Consider the following 24859-nt stretch of genomic DNA (forward strand, 5'->3'; position numbering starts at 1 on the left):
CCTCCTGCATTAAATCGTTCCACCCTCAGGACCCCTGTTATCTCTATTTCAAGATGAAGAGCTGGGCTCAGAGAGGCTGAATCTCTCTCCTGATCTCTCCGCCCAGGAAGCAGTGAGGTTGAGGCAAAGCCTTCTGCACAGGTGTGCAAAGGTGGAGCACTCGTTTCCCAGCACCTGGACTTGGGTACAGGAGGATGTGAAAACACCACTTTGCAGCAGAGGAGACTTAGCAACTCATCCATTCGGCAGACGTTTATTGAGTACCACAGGGCCTGTGCAGGCCTTGGACCTCCCTAAACGTCACTGGGGACCCAGGTGAGAGGAGAGAGCCCCCATGAATGGAGTGTGTTGAGGGGCCCACAATGGGAGCAGCAGTGCTAGGCTGGAGCACAGGCCCCTCTCCTGGCCCTGAGGTCTCCAGGGTTGAGTCTTTTTCACAGGTGGCTTCTTGCTGGGTCTGACGTGTGACTGGTCACATAGGGCCACATGTGTGTTTGCCCTGTGCCCCAACGCAGGGCCAAGTCTGGAGACCCAGAACCCACAGGCTGACTGGTACCCTCTTCCTCTTCACCGGGTTGGGTCACCCCACCCGCCCACCCTCTTCAACCTCCCAGCGCCCTGGGTCTCTGTCCCACCCGCCCCCAGCAGGCCCAGACCTGTGACCGGTTGGTTGTTGACAGTCCAGCCTATTCGGGGCGTAGGGCTGCCACGGGCCGCACAGTGAAGCCACAGCCTGTCCCCAAGGTTCAGGCTGCGGTCCCCAGGCAGGCTGGTGAAGACAGGCGGTGCCAAGATGGCGAGGTGCATGCGGCGGCGGGCGCGGCCCACGGCATTCTCGGCAGTGCAGGTGTAGGTGCCAGCGTCCTGGCTCTGTGGGCAAAGGGAGGGGTCAGCCTGATAACCGCCCCACCCCAACATGGGCCAGAATGCCCCCGCGGACCTGCTCCCTGGCAGGTTCCCATGGACCATCCAGCCCAGAGAGGCAAAGTGACTTGCCCAAGGTCACACAGCTAGCAAACAGCTCGGCTTCACCACTGCACCTCCCTGCAGCCTTCCTATGGCTATGCGCTTTGATGAAATACAATTTATATTTTAAGGCAGGACAAGAAAAACTAAACATGAAATTCTCTGTCTTTCTGGGCCTCCTCCTTCCATCCCTAACGTGCGGTGTGTATCTGCATTACACGTTAACCAGAGCTCCTCAAGGACGGGTGTGCCTGCTCAGCTGTAAAGATCTTTTTTTCTTTCCTTTCCTCTGACGCTAGCAATGTAACTTCCTAAAAGAATAGCGTTCCTTCCCAGCTCTGTATGGGGTCATGGTGACTCGCTGTTCACTTTGTACCTGCTTACCCGGACTGTGTGTCTTTGGTGAACTTTATGTGAAAGACGAGTATGTCATTCTCATGTATGATTCTTCGTCTTGAAAATGTATGTGACCGTGCCTTTACTTCTAACAGGTCTCCCCGGTTATAATCCTCAGCTTGGCTCCAAAAAATTCCCTTTTTTTCCTTCTTAATTTGACTGTTAATTGAATTTTCAGCCTTCATAATCTAAGCCTGACCACACGTTTGTAACAGTCACCATTTACTAAGCACCTCCTATGTGCTCAGAACGGAACCTGCACTCCGCTCACCTGTGCTCACCTCATCCATCATCCCTGAGGCGGGCCCCGCTTTCGGTGCCTTCTCCGAGAGGAGAAGTTCTGTGGTGCATCGCAGCAGGGCTGGTGCACTCACCACTGCACATCTGGCTCCCCGTGTGGCAGGATCCCCACCCCCATGGCCCCCTCGAGATGTGCCCACCCAGCAGCCACCCATCCATCTGGACAGCGACTTCTTTTGTAATTACAGAACATGATGAGTACTGATGGGGGAAGGGAGCCGGGGTCCCACCCATGCCTGTAGCTCAGGTTAAGAACATTTGAGGCAGTTTGGGGACACAAAGTCATCGCCACGCTCCCCCCTCCCTCTCTTCCAGGGCTCCTTCCCTCTCCCAGGGACTAGCCATAGAGGTCCTGATTCAAATCTTGATTCTGCCTCTTGGCAATAGCATGTCTTCAAAACCTGGGTACACTCTGAACCTCGGTTTCCTCATCTGTAGCTAAGGTGATAACACCTACTTCCCCAGGTTCCAGGATTAAGAAGCTGCACAGCATTCAGCACAGAGCATGACACACAGCGTGTGCTCAGCACAGAGCATGACACACAGCGGGTGCTCAGCACAGAGCATGGCGCACAGGGGGTGCTCAGCAGGTGTTTGCCGCTCCTGCTGTTACTATTATTCCCCTCTGCTCCCTGGGGCCAGGCCCTCACCTCTGAGTTCTTCACCAGCAGCTCCCCGGAAGGCTGGATGGTGAACTTCCCCTCAGCTCCAGACACAGGCTGGCCGTCCTTTTCCCAGGTGATGTCGGGCTCAGGACTGCCGCTGGCCGTGCAGGGCAAGAGGGCTTGGGAGCCTTCAGTGGCGGACAGGTCGGGAAGGCCAGCCTCGATCACAGGCGGGACTGTGGGGATAGGGAGGTCCCCTCGGTGACTGGGCCGGGCTGGGGTGGGCTGGGGTGGGCCATCCCTGCCCCAGTGCCCTTGGCACTTGACACACCCTCAGCCCCTTCCTCCATCCCTGTCTGCTGCCCCCACCGGCCCCTGGTCATAGGCCCCGTGGTCTGGATAACCTGGGGACTCTCTGGAGCTTGGTGAAGAAGCTGTGACAGAGTGACCCATTCACCCACATGCACACACAGTGACTAAAGGGACGGAAATGGCTGTTGCTACTGGAAAGTCAAAATGAACGAAGAATGACCAGACTAGTTTCCCCGGAGGGGCCAGAGGAGGCAGAGGGGACCCTGGAGTTACCGTATGAAGCCAGACCTTGGGTGCAAAATGGGAGCCATTTTTTTCTTGAATTCCTTCTAGAACCACAAGCCGTGCTGGAGTAGGGGTGGACGTGGGGACATGCCCCGCCCGGGACCAGGGCTGGGCAGAGAAGGGAGGGGCTCTCAGGAGCCTCAAAGCCCCTAGCTCGCTGGGGTCCACTTCAGACCCACCCACACCCCCGGGGCCCACCTTGCACCACCAGCCGAGTCTTCCCCAGGGCACTGCCTGCGCTGTTCTGGGCGACGCAGAAATAGTTCCCAGCATCCTCTGGGCTGACATGGATGATCCGCAGCTGTCCACTGGTTAGGACCTGGGTCCTCACCCCTGGGTTTGGCGGGAAGGAATCGGGGGCCGGTCGCTGGGGCGATAGCACCCCCGAGGAGGGCAGGAAGGCTGCTTGGGCTGTCCTGTCTGACCGGCCAAGTGACCTGCTGTGGCCACAGGGTGACGAGGGGGCAGAGCGAGCACGGAAGCCGGACCCAAACTCCCAGCCCAGCCACCGAGTGCTCAGGCAGAATCAAGGGCTCTGGGGTGCTGAGGGGAGACGGGAGGGCAGGAGGTGAAGCGGGGGCAGGAAGGAGAACCACAGGTTCATACTGTCATCCTCCCACCCACGCTGGCTGCCAAGGAGACTCACCTGCAGGGACGGTGAGCCCCTCCTTCTGCCAGGTGATGCTCGGCCGGGGGATGCCCGAGGCCTCGCAGGGCAGCAGCACCTCCTCCTCTGCCACCGCCCAGACCACACTGGGTAGTGGCTTTACCACGGGGGAGGCTGCAAAGGAACAGGGCTGCAGAGGTCCCTGGGGACACCGTTAACACCCAGGCCTCTCCCACCAGGGGCCGTCTGAGCACCAGAGAGAGAGACTGCCAAAGGGAACAAGGGGTTCCAGAAACGTCGGAAAGGAGGGCACAGGCGGGCTGTTTCTTTTCTCCCAAAGAATCCTCTAGCCCTCTGCCAGCTTCCCTGCCCCAGGAGCCATGGCTGTCTGGCCTCGGGGACGCTTACCTTGCACGGTGAGGACCACGTGCTTGTGGGCCACGCCGGCAGAGCTGCGGGCCGTGCAGGTGTATCTGCTGGCATGGATGGGGAGGGCCTGCCTGATCTCCAGGGCACCTGTGGACGGGAACAGGGCACAGAGAGGGGTGAGGGGGCCTGGGACAGATGTCCCAGGGGTGGAGCCGGCAGGGCTCTTACACACCCAACCCTGGTGTCTCTGTTACAGGCCACTCAATCTGCCTCCCTGCCCATTTGTAAGCAGCACGGGGGAACCTGGGCCTGCCTCTGCTCCCTGCTCAGACCATTACCGTAGGCAAGTCCCTTCTGCTCTCTGGTACTTCTAGTCTCTGGGCCAGGTGTACAGTGAGGAATCAGACAGGATGATCTCTAGACCCTTCTGGCTGTGATGTGCCAGGATCTGCCACTGCCCGGCCTGGAATCCCTGGACTGCCCGCGCCTGGTTCCACGGGCCCTCACCCTGCTATCCTTGCTGCACTCTGCTCAAAACTTGCCCCTTCCAGGAAGCCTCCCCGGATTGCTGCCTCCTCTGTCCTCCCTTTGCCCTCTCTCCCTCAGCCTTGGCTGCTCAATGAATACCATTTTAACCTTCCCAGACCACAGGCTGCAAGTCAGGTAAGGTGGTTTCTAAACCATCCCCCGTGGACCCCTGAGGGCCTGCTGAGGGGGCAAAGGGAGCGAGGCCCACCTGACTCTGGCCCACCCCACAGCCCCCATCCCAGCCTCAGATGGAACCAGAACCTAGCTTCTCTCACGTGTTGGGCTTCCCCATAACCACTTGTCAGAGGAAGTGTTCTATTGCTTTGGAAGAGTTTGAAAACCACAGATCCGGCCAGTGGTTCACAGACTTTAGGATTTCACTAACCAACCAACTAAAAAATACATTTAATTTAGAGAATCCCCCTAAAGTTGCCAGCTTTTTATTTTAACAAGCAAAGACACTCAAAAAATTACCATGTACTATCACCTTAATCTCATAAAAGAAAGGCACTCTCAACACCAAATTATTAAGAAAAGCATTATTTCAGAATAAAGGCCAATCCTTCTAATGAGCTAAAACTAGCTTATGAAAACTCTCATGTCGCTATTATTTTCCTCATTCTGCCATAAGGAGCACCAACGTACCAACTAGCATCAGGGACTGACTGATGGATATCAATACTCTAGTGCGTGGATGGGGACACTGAGGCCTGGGGGGTGGGGCGCGAGGGGGCTCTCCCAGGTCACACAGTGAGCGAATGGCAGAGCCAGGCCAGAACTTTCCATCTTCTCAACCACCAGGCCCCAGCGGGCTGCTTTCACAGCCTCCGCCCAACGCCCCTTAGTGTCCCCTCAGCAGCAGGTCCACGTGGCTCACCCTTCCTTACCCGAAGGTGACACACGGTAGCCGTTCCCCCGCAACCCCAGCTGGGTGCCTGCTTTGCTCCAGGACACAACTGGGGCTGGCACCCCTGTGCTGTGGCACGTGAGGACCACGGACGCCATCATGGTCACGGTGAAGTCTGTCTGGTCGTCGGCAATGGTGGGAGGCACTGAAACGCAAGGCAAGGCTTGAGGCCCTGCTGAGGTCCCCTGGGGAACACACAGCCACGGGGCCAGGTGGACGAGAAGGATACACAGACTACGACACAAGGTGACATCAGTGACGAAGCTCCGGGCAGGGAGGTGCGGCAGTCACATTTCCTCACTCAGATGTGTTTGGCTGGGCGTGTGGGATAGTTACGAACTGCTTTCTATAGATACCAGCCAGGTATCTCAGGGAGCGTTTCACAAGACAAGTGGGCTTGGTGGGGGTACAGAGTGAGGGAGGCCAGAGAAGGTCTCTGGGGCATGTGGCATTTAACCTGAGATTTGAAGGAAGAGCAGATATTGCTTGGGTGAAGGGAAAAGTGTTCAGCAGAGGGAACAGCATGTGCAAAGGCCCCGAGGTAAGGAACAAAAAGTTGAGAGGCATGAATGCAACCCAGAGTGAGGCAGGCCATGGGGTGAGCTGAACCTGGGGGGTCAGCAGGGCTGACCTTCTGGGCCCAGGTGACACCATGCATTCTATCCTGAGGGCGGTGGGAAGCCATGGTGAGAGGGATTTTAACTGGGGTGATGACAAGGTCAGATTTGGGTTCAGAACATTCTGGACTTGGGAGAGGCCTCGCCTACGAGCTCCCACAGGCCAGGAACTGTGCTGGAGTTGGGTTATGTCAGTGTGGGAGGGCAGGATCAGAGAGGGCTTCCTGGAGGCGGTGACCCGGGAAGCACAGAAAGGCTCAGAGGGAAGCCGTGCAGGTCCCTGGAGGCAGAGAGAGCGCCCAGGAGAGGGAGGCACTGTCCCCATCCCGGCCTCCTCATCTGCCCTCGCTGTGAACAGTCACTCCTGAGTGTGAACTCACCGTGAACCGTCACCCAGTAGAGCCTGTGGGCCTCGCCCAGTTCATTGCTCGCCACACACTCAAACTGGGCTGAATCCTGAGGGCTGGGGGCTGTGAGGAGCAAGGCGTTGGAGGGCAGGAGCCTGCACAGACAGACGGACGGTTGTCTGCTAAGTGACTGGCAGAGCTGACCTGAAACCAGCCAGCGTGGCCTCCCTACCCGGGGAATTTGGAGGCGAGGGATGTGTTTCATGACTATTTTCCCTGCCTGTAACCGGCCCCTAGCCTCGACTCTAGAAGTTTCTCCTAGAATTTTCTACCTCCCAAGGTCTACCTGTTCAGTTTGTGGGCAATTTTAATGTTTGCCTCTGGGTTTCTCCATAATCCTAAAAATTTCCTACAGTCACCACCTATGATAACTTCTGCAGTAGTAACCATATCCAAAGCCCTGATCAGAACTGCTCGTGTTCACTGAACACCTGCTTAGTCACAAAGCTCCACGATGAGTTGGCACCTAACACAACACATATCTGGTGATTTCATTGGTGAACTGACCTCTTAATACTCCCAGGGATCATTTCAGGGTCAGCTGCATTTGAGAAACGGGGAGACCGAGGCTCCTGCAGGAGCCATGGGTCCAGGCTCAACCGGCATGAACTTGGGCTTCTACGTGGGTTCTTAAATAGTGACTAAAGTGGTTGCAAAGGCCATATATTTTCCATTTGGCTGTATGTCCCAAATGTCCCCACCTCCGACCAGGTATCTTAGTGTAAAGACCCTCCTGGCCCCTTGAAGTCAGGACACAAGTTCTGGTGCTGGCTTTGGTGAGACCCGAGCGCGCCCCTGCCTCAGTTCTGGCCTGGCTCCCCTTCTCTGAGACAGGCACGCCCTTCCCCACCCCAGGCATCTCATGACGCTCCCAGAAGGACCATCTCAGTACCGGTAGGCTCCCTGCTGCAGGCGGAAGTCCAGCTTCTGTCCATCCTTCCACCAGACCACAAGGGGCTTGGGAGAGCCTCTGGCCTCACAGGGCAGTGAGGCGGCGGTGTCAGCAGTCAGGGTCAGGTTGGAGGGGCCGGGGGCGATGGCTGGAGGCTCTGGGGAGAGAACAGTGATCAGGAGACGGGGTGTGGGGTGGGGGCAGGGCGGGGGTCTCTAAGGTAAAGCCCAGGAGCAGGAGATACTCCAACCACCTTCAGTCCATCCCCGAGGAAGCAGGAGCGAGGAGGCAGGAGAAACTCCCCGAGCGGATCTTCCAACGGGTTCCCAAAGCTGGGGCGATGGGGCCTTTGACCACCCCTGAGGCTGGCATCCCCCTAACTACACCTCCTTGAATGGGGCCTCCAGGGCGCAACTCCCCGGCAGCCCCGCCCGAGGCCAGGGCCCAGCAGCGCAGCCTCCACCGAGGTGATCAATGGGATTGAAGAGCAGATCAGAGCCCCTGGCTCAGTGATTCTGAGTGTTCTACAGCTCGTGCATGTTTTCTCATGCAGTAGAATAGCATAGTAGTAAGTGTATATAAGGTATGCATAAAGATAAATACGCATCTTTTTTTTTCTTTTTTTTTTTTTTTTGCGGTACGCGGGCCTCTCACTGTTGTGGCCTCTCCCGTTGCGGAGCGCAGGCTCCGGACGCGCAGGCTCAGCGGCCATGGCTCACGGGCCCAGCCGCTCCGCGGCATGTGGGATCTTCCCGGACCGGGGCACGAACCCGTGTCCCCTGCATCGGCAGGCGGACCCTCAACCACTGCGCCACCAGGGAAGCCCCACTATGCATCTTTGAGTGTACATGCTCAAAACTTTTTATTAATAGGATTCATGGTCAAAAATATTTGGAGATCGTTGCTCCTGGCTCCTGACAGCTAAGATGAACCAGAAACTAAGCAGGACCCGGTCCAGACAGGGGGTGGTTGCTGAAGGCAAAAAAAAACACACCTTCCCTCCTCTACCTACCGAAGACCCGGAGGTCACGGCCCTGCCGATCGGAACCTGCGGCGTTGGACGCCAGGCAGAGGTAGTGGCCGGCATCCTGGGCGAGGACTGGCTGGATCCTCAGGGAACCCTCAGGCAGAACCTGAAACCTGGAACACAGGGAGGGGTTGCCATGGATACCGGCAGACCAGCAAGTCCCTGGGGAGGAGCTGGACCCCCTGGTAGTGTCTCCAGCGAGACCCTCCCCTTGGTCCCTGGCTTTCTGAGCGAGAGGATGCTGACTCAGGAGTCCTGCATCTGTGAGGCCAAGGTCGGTGGGGGGGTGGGGCGTGGGGCCACAGCCTTGGGCAGTAACCTGCGCCACAACCCAGCATCAGAAAGGGTGAGAGGGGCTGCTTCGGGCCTCCCATGCTCCCACCTGGGCCCAGCCTCCCCACAAGCGCCAGAGGGCAGTGGTACCCCAATCCTTTCTGAGAACAGCCCCTCAATTAGGTCGGAAAACTGCCCTTTCCCAGGGGCCATGTCTGTACTGTGTGACCCCGCCCCTGGCCACAGCCGGTTGGATGGGGGATGGACACATCATGCAGGCTGAGCCAATGGAATTCTCTGCCCTGGGAATTTGGAACTGGGATTCACAGACAGCTCACCAGGGTCTGCAGGTTGTGTGAACACAGCAGCTATAACTTGGCTGGGGGTGGGGGGGCGGGGGGAGGTGTGTGTGGGGAGCCGTTCTGCCATGTTCTTAGAGAAAGAAGGTATAGAAAATTGGTCTGAGAGAGAGAGAGGCATGAAGCCCTCACACACAGAAACAGACTAGCAACCAAGAGTCTAGACAGACAGACAGACAGACAGACAGCCACCAGGGGTTCTCACGCCCTTAACGAATGGGCATGTATGTCCTTGGGTTCTGAGAAGACCCATGTCCTTTCTGCTCCAACTGCCCAGGTGGGCTTCCGTTTACAACCCGTAAAGAGGTACTGAGCCCCTCCCTGATGCCCTCCCCTACCAGCTCCCACCTGGGGCTCTCAGGATCCAGAGGGATGCCGTCCTTCCGCCAGTTCACAAGGGGCGGGGGGGCACCGTCTGCCTTGCAGGACAGCAGAGCCGTCTGGTTCACGGAGGCGTTCACTGCAGGTGGTCCCGGCCGGATGGTGGGCACCGCTGGAGGAGAGGCACAGAGGGGGCGGGTGCTGGGACCCTGTCGCTCTCAGGGAGGGGGGGCAGGGCGGGTGGGGTGGGGCCACTCACTGTGGACCTCCACGTGGAAGGCCACACTGGTGCTGCCTGCAGCATTGCGGGCTGTGCAGCTGTAGTTGCCACTGTCGGCCGTGCTCAGGGCCTGCAGCTGGAGGAACCTGCCCTGCTCTGGGAACTGGGTGTGGGCATCTGCCTGTAGAGACCCCCAGGGTGGAGAGACCCTCATCAGTGCTGGGCTGGGCCAGGCCAGCCCCCCACGCACCAAGACCAAGGAACCAGCGGGGCCGGACAGTGGTCTCTGCCCCATTCATTCTGGGCCGGCCTGCAGCCCCTGAACTGATGCCCAGCTGAGGACTTTCTGGGGAAATAGGCTCCTTTGGGAGGGAAAGAGCATCTTCCCTGGAGCTCTGCCTGTCGGGCACGTTGCAGGGGGGACCCATGCTCACACTAGGAGCTGGAGCTTCCACCAGGTTTACAAGCCTTGGGTCCACAGCAGCAAATTGGCCCCACGTCAGGGGTGAGCGCACAGAACCGCAGTAACTGGCCCCAAGCCACACAGCCACTAAGCACAGCTCAAAGGCACAGCACAGATGTGCATCAGAAGCCCTGGGGTGCAAATCTTAGCCTTGCCTCGGTGCCCCCATCCACAGTATGGGGGTGACAATAGTAACAGGGGTGGAAAACGTCAGGAGAGCAGGTGTGCAAAGGGCCGGCCCAGAATAGGCCCTCGGCGCCTGGGATCGAGTCTGGTCAGGGTCTGGGGCCTGAGAGGAACAGAAAGCGGTGCCCCTGGGTCCCCAGCCTGGCACCCACCTGCAGCAGGATGCCATCACGGTGCCACTCGATCTCCGGTGCGGGATCTGCCTCCACCGAGCACTCTAGAACCAGCTGTCCCGGGGCCAGGCCAACCACACCGCGGGGGCCTTGGGGCCCAATGACATTTGGGGGGGCTGGTGAGGTGGGTAGGGAGGACATGAGAGAGGGACCCACCCCTGCAGGTCCCATCCTGCCTCCCTCTCCTGCCCCCACTCTGGCAGCCCCCTACCTTGAACTCTGACCCGGAAGCTCTTCTCGATTTCACCAGCAGGGCTGTGGGCCAGGCAAGTGTACAGCCCAGCGTCACCCACCTGGGGATGGGGCAGGGTGAGCAGCTACCTCCGGCCCCACCCTGCCCACCTCCTGATCTGGTTTCCCTCCTACACAGCTGAGGACCCAGGATTTAGCCTCAGGCCTGCTGAGTCAGCCATCCTGCCTTTCCCACCAACCCCTTCTCCTCTCTGGGATGTTTCTTCCCTATTACTGGCTCACCCTTGCTTTAGGGCTGGGGCAGAGTCTGCCTCCTCCAGGGAGTCCCCCTTGACTGTACCAGTTCTTTTCTGGTGGGGTTAGGGATTTATCTGGTTTCTGCATCAGCCTTGGGTCTGACCTGACTGGGAGCTCCCAAGGGCATGGCCCGGGGCCGGGGTGGGGGGTCCTCTTCACATCCTCATACCCCGAATAAAAGTGGAGCTTGGGCAAACCCTGCCAAGTGCCACTGGGTCCCTCCCCTCCTCTCCCCAGCTTCATGCCACAGCAGGCGGGGCAGCAGCACCTGCACACCCTCCACCCGGAGCCCCCGCCCGGCCCTCTTGCTGTCCTTCGGCCTGTTCAGGGCCTGCCCATCCTTGTGCCACGTGATGCTGGGTTGGGGGGTGCCCCGGGCATCGCAGAGGAGCTCCAAGGGGGTGCCGGGGGTCAGCAACAGCTCTGCAGGCTGGCCTGAGTCCTCGATGTGGGGGGGATCTGCAAGACACCCCGCCCTGGGTCAGCCATGGGGGCCATGCCCAGAACACTAGGATGTGGGGTTCATTCCCCTCCCCCACCATCCAAATGCTGACAGTACATGGGCCTGCAAACAGCAGGCTGGTGATTGTGTTGGAGGGTCCTAAACACGTTGGGCCCATCTGCCTGGGACAATGATTTGCGCTTAAAAACCAACAAGGAGGGCTTCCCTGGTGGTGCAGTGGTTGAGAGTCGCCTGCCGATGCAGGGGACACGGGTTCATGCCCCGGTCCGGAAGGATCCCACATGCCGCGGAGCGGCTGGGCCCGTGAGCCATGGCCGCTGAGCCTGTGCATCCGGAGCCTGTGCTCCGCAACGGGAGAGGCCACAACAGTGAGAGGCCCGCGTACAGCAAAAAACAAAAAACAAAACAAAAAAAACAACAAGGATACAGTATGGAGGGAAACGCATCTTTCCAGTAGGGCACACTTGCAAAATCTTGTGCTTCAGACTTAGAGCCCCAAGATTTCGATGGCTTTGTTCCTGCTTTACAAGGTTCCAAGGACAAGACAGAGGGGCACAGCCCCAGGAGAAGGAAGCATCCTGGCCCCCAGCCCCTGCAGCCAGGTCAGCAAGGCCTGCTCCCTAAGCCCCAAGCCTCCAGGGTGCTCACCTCTCTCACCGCCTCCATCGCCCCCGAGGGCCCCCGTCCCGTCCCTGGCCCAGAGAAGCTGGCGCTGGGGGCAGGTGACCCACCCATCACCGTCAGCCGGAAATGCCTCCTCGCTTCCCCTGCCTCGCTCACGGCCACGCAGGAGTAGATCCCTGAGTCGCCAACTCCCGCTGTCTCCAGCTGTAGGCCAGGCCCCTGTTCCAGGCTCCGGGGCAAAAAGGGTTCCCCATCCTTCATCCACAAAACGAGGGGCAGGGGGCTGCCCCGGGCTTCACAGGGGAGGACCACCGGGGAGCCACGGACCACCGCCACGTCATTCTGGAACTCGACCGGCTCCAGGACAGGGGGCACTGCACAGGGCAAAAGAGTGGGCACGAGCCAACTTATCCAATGCCAGGTGGCCCTCGCCCCTGGACTTTGCACAGACTGTAACTATGGGCCAGAATGCCCTTCTCCTGGACTATTCCTTCTCATCTTCAGTCCTCAGCTTAGACCTCACCTCCTCCAGGAAGCCTTCCCTGAATGCCCGAGGCCAGGTGAGGTGCCCTCCTCTGTGCTCCCGTGGCACCCTCTCCTTACCCTGGTATCACTAGTTGCGTGGAATTTTAATTTTACAGAGCTGTTTCCCTCACCGACTTCCTGGTGTCAGGGCTACCTCTGCTCACTGCCATATTCCAGTGCCTGGCAAGGCCCTGACACACTAGTGTCCAACAACTACTTGTGAGATCAATGAATGAGTGACCGAATGAATCAGAGACTGAGTATTTGCCCTGCCCTGACATCCCTGAGGGCCAACCCTTGGTTTCACCCAGATGGGCAGAGGGGAGGGGACAAGAGCCTTGATTCTCGCCCCTAAGGCCGAAGGACCCGCTAACCCACTCCCCTGCTCCGTACCGTGCACCTGCAAGGTAAAGTTCCTGTCGGCCACGCCCGCTGGGCTCGAAGCCACACAGGTGAAGATGCCGGAATCTGCCAGCTGCACCTGGGAAATCCTGAAGCCCGAGAGCAAAGGGTGGGGGATGAGAGAGAGAGAGTGAGAGAGAGAGAGACAGGAAGAAAGAGAGAGGGGAGGGAGAGGGGGGGAGAGGGGGGAGAGGGGGGAGAGGGGGGAGAGGGGAGAGGGGGAGAGGGGAGAGGGGGAGGGGGGAGAGGGGGGAGAGGGAGAGGGGGAGAGGGGGGAGAGGGAGAGGGGGAGAGGGAGAGGGGGAGAGGGAGAGGGGGAGAGGGAGGAGAGGGAGAGCGGGGAGAGGGAGAGAGACAGGGAGAGAGAGACAGGGAGAGAGAGACAGGGAGAGAGAAGGGGAGAGAGGGAGAGAGAAGGAGAGAGAGGGAGAGAGAAGGAGAGAGAGGGAGAGAGAGGGAGAGAGAGAGAGGGAGAGAGAGAGAGGGAGAGAGAAGGAGAGAGAGGGAGAGAGAGAGAGGGAGAGAGAAGGAGAGAGAGGGAGAGAGAGAGAAGCAGAGAGAAGGGGAGAGAGGGAGAGTCCCCACCTCACCCCCGACCCCTGCTGCCTTCTCTGCCCACCTCACTCTGCAGCCAGACTTCCTGCTTCCCAAATTCTGGAAGCTCCACTGGCCCACCCCCGGACAGCCTGTACTCCCACCCCCTTCTTCTAGACAATTCCTCTCAGCTTTCAGGACTCGCCAGACTCGTCTCTACTCACTGTCTCCACTGCCTGAACCCTCACTGTCTCTCAAACCCTTTTGCCCCGACCACTCCTCCTGAGCCGCCCCTGTCAACGTCCCCAGTGACCCTGAAACGTCTGTTATAACCACCCTAACGCTGGCAGCCCAGGCTCGGTCCACACTCACTTCCCGGGGCCCGCAGCCCATCCTGGCTTCCAACACCACCTGTTCACTGACAATCTCCAAACATCTACCTCCTAAACTCCTGACAGGAGTATCAAATGCCTCGTTTCCATCCTCCCTGTATGTCCAAGAACCTCTCCAACCAGCAGGTTGGAACAGAACACCGGTCTCACCCCTCAACTTGCCCCTCCCACTGTGGACCCATCTCAGAAAACAGACTTCAGCCTTCCGGGTTCCCAGATAGAGACCCCAGAGCCCTGCTCAACCCCTCCCCGTCTCTCCGCACTTCCACCACGTGGCTCTGATCCAGGCCCCACCACGTCTCACCTGGCTTGTGGCCGCAGCCCTAAAATGCCCTCCCACTCTGCCCTTGGCCCTACAGTCTGCTGTCCACACTGCAGCCAGAAGGATCGTCTAAAAACCTAAGTCACAACCGCAAAGAAATGAAAGTAGAAGCTCAAACAGATAAGCCAACACCCGTGTTCACAGCAGCATTATTCACAGCTGCTAAAATGTGGAAGCAAACCAAGTGTCCATCGATGGGCGAAAGGATAACGTGTTCTACACATACCAGGCGATATTATTCAGCCTTAAAAATTAGGACGGAAAATTTGACACATGGTACAACATGGATGAAATCATGATGCTGCGTGAAATAAACCAGTCACAGAAGGACAATGATTGCATGATTCCACTTATCTGAGGTACTCAGAATAAGGCAGGTTCACAGACAGAAAGTACAGTGCTGGGTGCCAGGGGCTGGGGAGCGGGGTGGGGAATTAGTGTTCGATGGGGCAGAGTTTCCGTTTGGGGAGATGAAAAGGTCTGGAGATGGTGAAGGTTGCACAACAATGTGAATGTACTTAATGCCCCTGAACAGTACACTTAAAAATGGCTAAAATGGTAACTTTTCTATTATGTGTATTTTACCACATACACAAAATTTAAGTCACGTCATGATGTGACTTCTCTGCTGAAAACCCTCTCAGGGCTTCCCTTCTCTCCTTAGGAAAGCCCAAGTCTTTTGAAGGACTTACGAGGCCCTATGTCACCTGACTTCCCCCTTCATAACCGACCCTCCAACTCTGTTTCGAGAACACAGCCACACGCCCACTGCGGGGCCTTTGAACCTGCTCTTCCTGCCTGGAAGGAATGGAATTCTTCCTGCCATGGAATCCACTCACCTCCCCTTCTCATCGCCTTCCATCTCTGCTCAAGTGTCACCTCATCTGAGTGCCTACTGCTGGCCACCCTAAAATAGCACCCTCCACTGCCACCTCCCATCCCCTCACCTACTTTATTCTTCTGAGCACACATCCCTTGTGACGTGTCACTTTTATATCTCTTTCTTTTCCATTCCCCTCCCTCCCCAAAGCTGCAGGAGCAAAGGCTCCATCTTGCTCACTGCTCCATCCCAGTACCTGGAACTGCACCTGGAACAGCAAGCACTCCGTTAAGTGCTGCTGAATGCATGAAGACGTTGCTCAGGCACTTTCTTCCAGGAAGCCTTCCCAGATTTCTTCTACCTGGGGCCAGGCTGAGTTAGGTGCCACCAGATGTCATCACCCGGATCTGTACCTCCCCCACTGGGCTGTGAAAGCCTGAGGGCAGAGGCCCCTTTCATCTCCCACTCTCCCCATCAGAAACCTCTGTATGTTTATGTTATTTTTAGTCTAAAAACCATTCAGACGTGCTTTTAAGCCCAAGCTGCCTGAAGAGTGTATCTGGGGCCTGCCGTCCGCTGGCTGGCGGGCAGGGGAGCCACTCCCTTACCTGAGGGTGCGGCCCGAGCCGTGGAGGTGGGTGCGCTGGGAGAGCGCGAGGGGCAGGCCATCCTTGAGCCAGTTCACGTGGATGCGCGGGGAGCCCCGGACAGGGCACGCCATGGTCACCAGCTCCCCAGGCCTGCTCACCAGGGTCCCTGCGCCCTCTGCGCCCTGCTCGATGGTGGGAGGCACTGGTGGGTGGGCAGAGAGGAAAAACGGGGGCAGTGAGGGGGCCTGGGCGGGGAGGCGGGCTCCTCTCAGGGAAGTCCCAGGAGGTGGCGCCGATACCTCGACTTCTGCCACGTGCAGCCATCGTGTGGCAATCATCACGTGGGTCTCAGGCCTGCGCCCAACCCAGGTGACGAAGAAGCCCACTGCCTGGGGGTGTGGGTCTCTCCTTTATCCCGACTCCCCCACTGCGCCCCTGGGCTGTCGCAGTTGTGCCCCTAGTCTGAGGATGGGGCAGAGGCCCGGACAGGTCAGGCTGGCCTGGCTCACAGAGTGGGCACGGCTGGGGCTTCACCAGGGATCCCATATCCGGGCCCTGGCACCGCCCTCCAGGTGCCCCAGTGGAGGCCCCACGGCGGCCAGGCTGCTGCCACCCTGGGATGGTGGGGCGGCCCGGCTCTCCTCGCCCCTCAGCTGCTCACCCAGCACGTTCACGGTGTGCAGCCTGGCGTCCTCACCGGCCGCGTTGTGGGCCACGCAGGTGTAGGCCCCCGAGTCCGAGGCCCTCAGGCCCTTTAGCACCAGGGAGCTGCCCTCCAGGTAGAACCTGCCCCGGGGAGGGAGAGCCGGGAGCAGGTGCGTGAGGGCCTGCGGGCTTGCCTCCTGGGGCGGGGAGGTCACAGGCTGGGTCTTACCGGAGGTGGGGGCCGGCGCCCTGGCCCAGCGGGCCACCGTCCTTCAGCCAGGCCACGTCGGGTGGTGGCTGCCCGTCGGCCTCGCAGTCTAGCCGCAGCCCCTGCCCCTCCAGGACGCTGTGCTCCTGCGTGGCGCCCGAGCTTCGGATCCGGGGGGCCACTGTGGCAGAGTGGGTGTGGTGAGGCCCGGGGCGGTGGCTGGGGCTGGCATGGGGGTGGGACACGGGGGGCGCAGGGTGCAGACGTACCCAGCACGGCCACCACGAAGTCCTTGCGGGCCTCCGCCAGGGCATTCTCGGCCACACACGTGTAGGTGCCAGCCTGGTCTGGCTGCAAGTGACTCAGCTGGAGGCGGCCCCCCCGGGAGACCACACCACGTGCCACACTGCTTTCTGTGGGACGGAGGGGTGTGGCAGGACCTCACCTGCTCAGACCCACCGCCCCAGCTGCCACCCCTGGGCCCAGACAGAGAAGTCTCGTGACTCCCTCAGAGGGCGCCTGACCCCCACACTCACAAGGCTGGAAAGACCCTGGGAACCCTTGAATCACCCAGCCCTTTCCTATGCTCATAGGGAAACTGAGGCCCAGACGTGGGCCCAGATGTGGGCAGGGCCTCTAGCCAGTTACGTCACGGCCTTCCGCAGCCTGGACTTCTTTGATTGCTCTGGTCCTTACAACCAACCCCTCCCTACTTCCCTCACTGGGGACATTTCTTCCCAAGGGACCCCACTCCCTTTATTTTTTAATTTTTATTTATTTTTCTGGCCATGCCATGTGGCAGGCAGGATCCTAGTTCCCCGACCAGGGATCGAACCCATGCCTCCTGCATTGGGAGCTCGGCATCTTAACCACTGGACAGTCAGGGAAGTGCCCCCCCGCCGCCCCCTTTAGAGTCCAGGACTTGATCCTCTTCCTGTTGACACTCAGGCCCAGCCCTCGTCTCCCACCCTCCTTCCAACCTTTCCCTCCCCGCACTGATCCAGGTGAACCAGCCACTCACTGACTCCAACGTAAGTCCAGTGTGGGGCTTCCCCTGGGCCTCTGCTCAAGCTGCACCCCTCCCCCAGCCTAGAATCCCTCCCCTTCGTGTTCTCCAGCAGCACCTCTGCCCCAAAGCCTTCTCTAACTGCACCAGTCCAGATTGGTCTGCCCTCCCCCGGATCCTCATCTGTCCAGCCAGCCTTTCAACACAAAATGTATTGAGCAACTACTACGTGTCCAACAGCGAGAGAGCTCGGGAATCAAAGATGAGTGAAACATGGTCCCTGTCCTCAAGGAGTTTAAAATACATCAGAGACAGCGACACAGGTACAATCCTGTGTGCCCAGCCCTGTGAAACCCTGACGGAGCATGGAGAGACCAGGCCAGGCTTCTGGAGGAGGTGAGTCTCAGCTGAGACCTGAAGGTGAGTCTGAATCGGCCAGGTGAAAGTGGAGGTGGTCCGGGGAGCCTGGGATGAGCATTTCAGGGAGGAAACAGCGCGTGCCAAGAGCTGGAGCCGAGGGAGAACAGGGTCCACAGCAATACCACTCCCAGGTATATATCAAAGAGGAAGGACAGCAAACGCCACACAAACACTGGTACACAAACGTTCACAGCACCCTATCCACCATAGCCAAAAGGTGGAAACAACACAAATGTCCATCAGCTGGTGGACGGATAAACAGAACATGATATATCTACACAGTGGAACGTTCAGCCATAAAAAAGAAAGAAAAAAATTAACTTAAAAAAGGAATGAAGAACTGACACATACTACAACACGGATGAACCTTGAAGACACGATGCTAAGTGGAAGGAGGCAGTCACAAGAGGTCACGTGTTGTATGATTCCACGTGTTATATGAATTGTCCAGAACGGGCAAGTCTATAGAGACAGAAAGTAGGTTAGTGGCTGCCTAGGGCCGGGGCGGCTGGGAGTGAAGGCAATGGGTAAGGGATTTCCCTTGGGGTGATAAAGATGTTCCAAAATTATAAACAACAAGGTTCTACTGTATAGCACAGTGAACTATATTCAATATCCTATGATAAACCATATGGAAAAGAATATAAAAAGAAAGAATATATGTAAAGCTGAATCACTTTGCTATACAGCAGAAATTACACAACATTGTAAATCAACTATATTTCAATTTTTTAAAAAAGAAAATATACAGTTGGAAGAAAAATGTTCCAAAGTTGATTGTGGGGATGGTCTGTGATCCTACAAAAAAGAATTGATTTAGATGCTTTCATTGGGTAAATTGTAGAGTATGTGAATTACATCTCAATAAGGCTGTTATTGAGAGAGAGAAAGACAGAGACAGACAGACAGACATAGGCATATGCAAGGAGTCAAGAGCAGCTGGGTCTGTCTGGAGCACGCAGCAGGGCAGGGAGAGGGGGGCTGGCCCCAGCCCCGAAGGGCCTCCTGGGCTGTGGTTCTGAGGACTCCAGGCACGAAAGGATTTTCAGTTTCAACAGACAACTGACCCACTCAGAGCTGCACTTTGTGATCCCTTCTGCCCCGGTGGAGCCTGCATTGGAGGCAGGGAGTAGACCCGAGAGACCAGTGTAGGGGCTGCTGCCCTCACCCAGGGATGTGGACAGTGGTGGCTGGAACGGGAAAGGCTATGGATGGAGAGCAGTGCTGGCACCAGAGGCATTTATGTTGACAAGACGAGGTGTCTACTGACCGATGGGTGGGTGGGTCGGGGGAGAGGAAGAGAGCGGGGCAAGGCTGAAGGCCTGGATGGGGGTGACCGACAGTTGGGCCGAATGGGCCTGAGTTACTGGAGAAGGAGCAGATTTGGGGCCAACGCCAGGCCCACGGTCGGGCCAGCTAGACCCTCAGCACACACTCTGCATTTCTGTCCCGTGGGAGCTGACTATGGACACAAACACAAGAAGCCACTGAGCCCCCACTCAGATGGTCCTCAGCGTTGGGATTTCAAGGCCAACAGGGTTGAAAGACAAATCGGGGGGGATGGGACCAACAGGGCACTGCCAGCTTTTGATTTTGCCAAGTAAGAACCGTTAACAACCAACTACCTCTTCTGTTTTCACTGCCATTTCATTAAATAAAGGACTACTTGGCGCCAACAAGATAAGGACTAATGCACTCACCAACAGGCATTCTGTCTTTCAGCCAGGTAACACTAGGTGCAGGGACTGCAGTCACGTCACAGCTCAGGACCAGGGGGCTTCCAGCCACCTGACTCACGGTCTCCGTCTTGGGGTTCTCAAACGTTGGGGCCACTGCAGGAGAGAAGCCAGATTCCCAGAATCCTAAGACCCTGCCTCCTGCTTCCTTCCTCTCAGGCAGATCAGGGATGCCCGAGAAGCCCTTCCCTGTGGTTAGGAGTTGACATTTTATGCCTTGCCATTGATGATGATATGAGTTGTTTTATTCGCAAATGTAAATACAACCAGCAGCTGGCTATTTCAAAACATTTACAAAGCAGAGCCCAGGCGGGGACCACTTAGCCCAAGGATGGTAAATTTCATGGCTATTGCACCAGCAGACCTTAGACTATGCCAGGGCAGACATCACTAATTGATCCCAACACTCTCTGCTGCTCAGCCAGGATGAAGTCGTGCATCCCAGGTAGCCACTACCAGTGGAAAAGAGATAGCTGTGCTCAGGATGAAACATCTTCTCCCTCAAGGACCAGACATTCCTCCCTTCCCCACTGTTCATTAAGGTGGCCACCGGGAGAAGAAGCTATGGGCTTTGAGCAGCAGACCTGGTGTCAATAATTTTCAACACTGGTACTCAGTATGGCTCAGGGTTGAATCCATCCACTGTCCCCCTTTTGGAGAGGCTACAGGGTTTGGCATGTGCAGCAGACAGCTGGTGTCCCCACAAGCTGTCCATCCCATCTTGCACGGGGTCACTCAGGTAGAAACTACATTTCCCAGTCTCCCCTGCAGCCTGCTGTGGCCAGCTGTCAAAGTTCTCACTCATGGGATACAAGCACAGGGGACAGATGCAACTTCTGCATCACCCACTTAAAATAAAAATGCTTGCCCTCTACGTCTGCTCATTTCTGCTTCGTGGGCTGGGACAGGATGCGACATGGACAGGGACAACCCCCAGGGGATGGGAGATCAACAGGATGGAAGGATCCTGGTCCCTAAATTACCACTTGGTAGGTACAGATCTACCCTCCAGCCTAGACACTCACCTCTGGGCTTTTGGATGACAGAGGTAAATGTCTCTCTTACTTGATGCACTGTATTTTGGGGTCTTTTTGTTACCCAGCTGAGTCTATTCCCTAACCGACACAATAGCTGATCCTGAGGAAATCTGGCCAAGGCTTCATCCCTTGCTTCCCTAGGCAGCTCCAACAGGCTCTCCCTCATCCCCAGCTTGAGCTACACCCAATGAAATGCCATCTATGTTCCATTCTTGGGCTGCTGGGGCAGGTAGCTCAGGGCTCAGGCGGGGGTGACATGGCCCCTGCACTCTGAGGGTCTGATCTCTTAGGGCTCCTGTCCCAGTGCTTCCACGCCAGGCCCCGGGCCCAGCACTTTCTAGACACAGTCATGGCAGACCACAGATGGAGCACTTCCTGGGTGCCACACAGGCAGGTACCACGTTTAGCTCCTTTCACTGAATATAAAGCTGAGACTCAAAGGGGTAAAGTCACTCTACTGAGTCCCACAGAGCAAGTCATTGGCAGAGTCCTATTCGGATCCTGGTCTTTTCAATTCCAGATCTTGTGCCCTAAACACTCAGCCACACCTTCCCTTTCCAGCTGTGGCCCTTCCCATCCTTGGCAACTCCCTGTGCTGCTAGGGGTACCGCAGCGACGCTGGCAGCCTGGTGCCCGGCTTACCCTGGACCGTGAGGATGAAGGTCCGCACGGCCTCCCCGGCTGTATTGTTGACTCTACAGCTGTATAAACCTTTATCCGACACCTGGGACAGAGAGAGCACATGAAGACAGTGTGCGGCTGCCGTGGGGATACCTATGGCTCCCCCAAAACATCCAGGTCCCAGAACCTTCCACAGCAGGGACTCCCCAAATATGCCGGTCCTGCCTGGGAAGCCAAAGGGGAGATGGGACCCTCTGGCCTTTCCCAAGAGCCTTAAGATGCAGGAGGGCCGATGGAAGGTGGGTGCACAGGATGCAGACCCCACCCTTCCCTGGGGCTGCACGTCTGTCTGTGGAGCCTGGAGGAGAAGGTTCCCTCACTGTGGGGATGGCGCTGAGTCAGGAGACGGAACCCAGGTGCAGTTCGAGAGGAGCAGCAAATGTTCATCCAGAGAACACTTGTGAGTGTCTAATCCATCCCAGGGAGGGGCGTGGGCAGGTGGAACAGACTCCCGGGGAGTCACAACCAGAGGGGCCTGCAAAGGCTTCTGGATTCTGGGGCAACAGGCAGGCGGATCTGCTCCAAGTGATTCTGTGAGTCAGTGTGGAGCCCGATCTGGGGCCCCGTGCTCTTCCCACGTCTCCCACCCCGGACGCTGCTCATCATCTTGGATTGGGATCCTGCAGGCCAAGGAGGCAGCAGCCCCCCCATCTTGCCATCCAGCTGCCCCCCATGCCCACCCTCGGCTCCCCAGGACCAGGAGGTGACATTCCCAGGGCTTCCCGCGGCTGCCCGCACCACCAGACATCTCACCTGGGTGTCCTGGATCTCCAGCCTCTGCCCACCCAGCAGAGCTTGGGTCCTCTGTGCCAGGACCAGGGGCTGCCCGTCCTTGTGCCAGGTCACGGTTGGCTCGGGAAGTGAGTCTGCCTCGCAGCTCAGGACGGCCTTGTCCCCCGCCTTCACCAGGACCACACCCTGGGGGCCACTGGAAGCCTGCCTGAAGGTTGGGGGAACTGGGGAAGGAGATGAGCTGAGTGAGGGGCGCGGCCTTCCCCGTGTCCTCCCTGGCCCCAGCCGCAGGCTAACAGCCTATGGAGAGACAAGGTCACGCAGTGGACCCCGCCGCAGGGGATGGCACAGACCCAGGGAGCTGGAAGAAGAGAAGCCAGGCCAGCATGCCAAGGGCCCGCTGGGTGACCTGGGAAAAGCCTCTTGCCCTCTCTGGGTTCAGCCTCCCAGTCGGGGGAGATGCTATGACAACCCTCCTAGGCTCTTTCCTACGCAGGGCAGGCCCCAGCTAGGTTAGGGCCCTCCATGCGGGTCCACAGGCCCATGTCCCTCCAGCAAACCAGTGCAGAAGCTCCCCTCCCAGCTGTGAGCCCACAAGACCTGGCACGGTGCCGGGCGCACAGTAGGTGAACAGGCACAGATGAATGAACCTGCCCCAGGGCTTGAAAGAACCCTCAAGGGAGTGCTGGCTCATGACATCTTGGACCAGCTTTTCCCCAAGAGGATTCAGAAGACCAGAAGCCCCCCAGAAGGTACCATGCGGAGAACTTTGTGATCCATCAGGCTTGGGAAGGGCCCTTCCTGGGCCAGCTCTGGCTGTTATCCTGCTGTCCCCTCCTCAGCTTCACAGCTCACGGGGCACCAGGCACTGGGCTAAGGGCTCACATACCATCATCTTACCCTTATACCAACCATCACCTTACAGCTGAGAGACCCAAGGCTCAGGGAGGGGAAGTGACTTGCCCAAGGTCACAGAGCAAATAAGTGGACAGCTGAGTTTCAAACCCAAGCATGTCCAAACGCTAAAATCTAGGATCTTAACCACCACGCTCCCCTGATACCACTGCAGCAGAGGGCACAGGGCATCCCAGGCTCCCCCAGGGCCAGCTGCCTCTCTCCTGGCTGTGCTGTCTGAGGGTGTGAGGGCTGATTGAAGGAGTGGGGGACAGTGCAGGTGGGGGGACAGACAGGACATACCCAGCACGCTAAGCTGCACCAGCTTTTGGTCCCGACCGGCGGCATTGAGGGCCTCACACATGTACATTCCGGAGTCCGACGGCTGTGCCCGAGACAGCTGCAGCGTGTGGGTGCCTGCCAGGGGCGGGGGAGATGCCCCTGGTACCAGCGAACAGGCCCCAGCCCCCAGCCCCCACGCCCACAGCCTTGAAGCCCTCCCCGACATCCAGTCCCGTCCCAGGTTTGGGGAGGCAGCTCTGCTTTCCCACAGAGCCTCAGAGCTGGGTCCCCAGCCTCAGTTTACTCACCAGGCAGGAGGAAGACTTCTTCTCCCATGGAGAGGGCCCGGCTGTCCTTGTACCACGTGACTTCAGGGCTCGGGTGAGCGCGGACCTCGCATGGGAAGGAGACGCTGCTGTTGAGGATGGCGGTGACCTGCTCCGAGTTCAGACCCGCGATTCGTGGTGGGACTGTCCCCGCGGCCACCAGGATAAAGAAAGACACATGACGACGCATACCGGCAGGGAGCGGACGGCCACAGAGTGAGACACAGGGCCTTCACTAGCTCCTGGAGCTTCAAACCTCACTGTGCAGCAGCTCCTATCTGTCATAACCATCTTACAGATGCGAACACGGGGGCTTAGAGATCAGAGAGGGAGAGTCACTTTTCCAAGGTCACTCAGCTGCTCAGTGGCAGAGCCAGAATATCAGTTCAGGTTTGAGTCCTAGACCTTGAGTAATACCATCATCCCTCCGCCCCGAGGCCACAGCTGCCCCACATCTGGAGGCAGAGCTCATGGCCACTGAGGTGTATATGTGTCACAAGAATGCAGAGGTGGAGAGGGCCGACCGACTCCAGGGCGGGGAGACCCCCACTGGGTGACATCTCTGAGTCTGTTTCCACAGCCCTAAAATTGGGCTAACCTCTCAGCTATGAGTCCGGGGAAAGTACTCAGCCCCACGCCAGGTACACAGCAAATGTGCAATCATGGTGCTGTAAGGCCTCAGAAGATCCATTCTTCTGGCAGCCCCCGAAGCTGCTTAAAATTATCTAGTGATCAGGGTCCCCCACATGCGCTCCTGGGGTACGGCTGGCACTGGCCCAGAGCCCAGGACACTGGAAGGACCGAGGCGCTGTGTCTCCCTGCACGGTGAGTCCGCGGAGCGCGTGGGGCAGACCCAGAGCACCAGCCCCTCCTCAGCTGGGGAACCCAGGGGGTTTCCTGCTCAGCCCAGCTCACCTTGCACCCTGAGGGTGAAGAGCTTCTCCGCGGAGCCCGCCGGGTTCTCGGCCACACACATGTAGCTGGCAGCGTCAGCCACCTCTGCCGTGGACACCTGTGGGCGCATGCCACCGGCCGGATGGCTCTGGGTCCCACCGGGAACTAGTGTGAGGGTTCCTCCCACCCATTCCAGGCACGGCAGGGACCAGGAAAACCACCTTTGCCTACACGGAGCAATGCTTAGGGGCTCACCCCACAGCCATCTAGGGCTTTCTGTGACACCTGGGGGCATGCGAAGCAGACGGATGATTCCCTGTAGTAAACTAGATGGTGACAACAGTCCCCTCCCCTAGCCCCGAGGAGGGTGCTGTGTGCTGTGTTGGACTCCAGGGGTGCCGTGGGGCTGTGTCTGGACACTGGGTGGCCGAGGAGCTGCCCGAGGTCCTAGGTGCTGGACACAGCTCTGTAAGCGTCCAACGGCATTCCCGAGGAAGGCTGCCCTGTGCCGTGCTGGGCTCCAAGTGTGGCACGCCTGTGCGTCCTTTTCAGGTGCCATGCGTAGCCCAGCAAGGCTGCTCACATACGATTATCTGGTGGGCTGAATTAAATCCCAGGGGCTCC

The 24859-nt window shown here is 58.1% G+C and overlaps 1 protein-coding gene across 1 annotated transcript in view; it reads right to left on the reverse strand.

Annotated features, from left to right (window-relative positions):
* The window catches only part of HMCN2 (hemicentin 2), a gene marked incomplete at its 5' end in the record, with an annotated part of 150996 nt that overhangs the window by 20916 nt on the left and 105221 nt on the right, over positions 1-24859 (reverse strand). Inside the window, 26 exons of the mRNA XM_082656533.1 lie at positions 657-870; positions 2313-2503; positions 3063-3197; positions 3511-3645; positions 3880-3987; positions 5256-5420; positions 6273-6394; positions 7192-7348; positions 8204-8331; positions 9199-9343; positions 9431-9572; positions 10193-10329; positions 10425-10506; positions 10971-11161; positions 11897-12163; positions 12708-12805; positions 15393-15576; positions 16036-16160; positions 16249-16408; positions 16497-16640; positions 19354-19485; positions 21069-21150; positions 21861-22063; positions 23037-23150; positions 23324-23485; positions 24257-24353. Coding sequence (XP_082512659.1) covers positions 657-870; positions 2313-2503; positions 3063-3197; positions 3511-3645; positions 3880-3987; positions 5256-5420; positions 6273-6394; positions 7192-7348; positions 8204-8331; positions 9199-9343; positions 9431-9572; positions 10193-10329; positions 10425-10506; positions 10971-11161; positions 11897-12163; positions 12708-12805; positions 15393-15576; positions 16036-16160; positions 16249-16408; positions 16497-16640; positions 19354-19485; positions 21069-21150; positions 21861-22063; positions 23037-23150; positions 23324-23485; positions 24257-24353 — 3820 coding nt within the window. The remainder of the gene's footprint in view (positions 1-656; positions 871-2312; positions 2504-3062; positions 3198-3510; positions 3646-3879; positions 3988-5255; positions 5421-6272; positions 6395-7191; positions 7349-8203; positions 8332-9198; positions 9344-9430; positions 9573-10192; positions 10330-10424; positions 10507-10970; positions 11162-11896; positions 12164-12707; positions 12806-15392; positions 15577-16035; positions 16161-16248; positions 16409-16496; positions 16641-19353; positions 19486-21068; positions 21151-21860; positions 22064-23036; positions 23151-23323; positions 23486-24256; positions 24354-24859) is intronic.

Source organism: Grampus griseus, assembly GCF_964374135.1.
Source record: "Grampus griseus genome assembly, chromosome: 6".
Classification (NCBI taxonomy): Eukaryota; Metazoa; Chordata; class Mammalia; order Artiodactyla; family Delphinidae; genus Grampus; species Grampus griseus.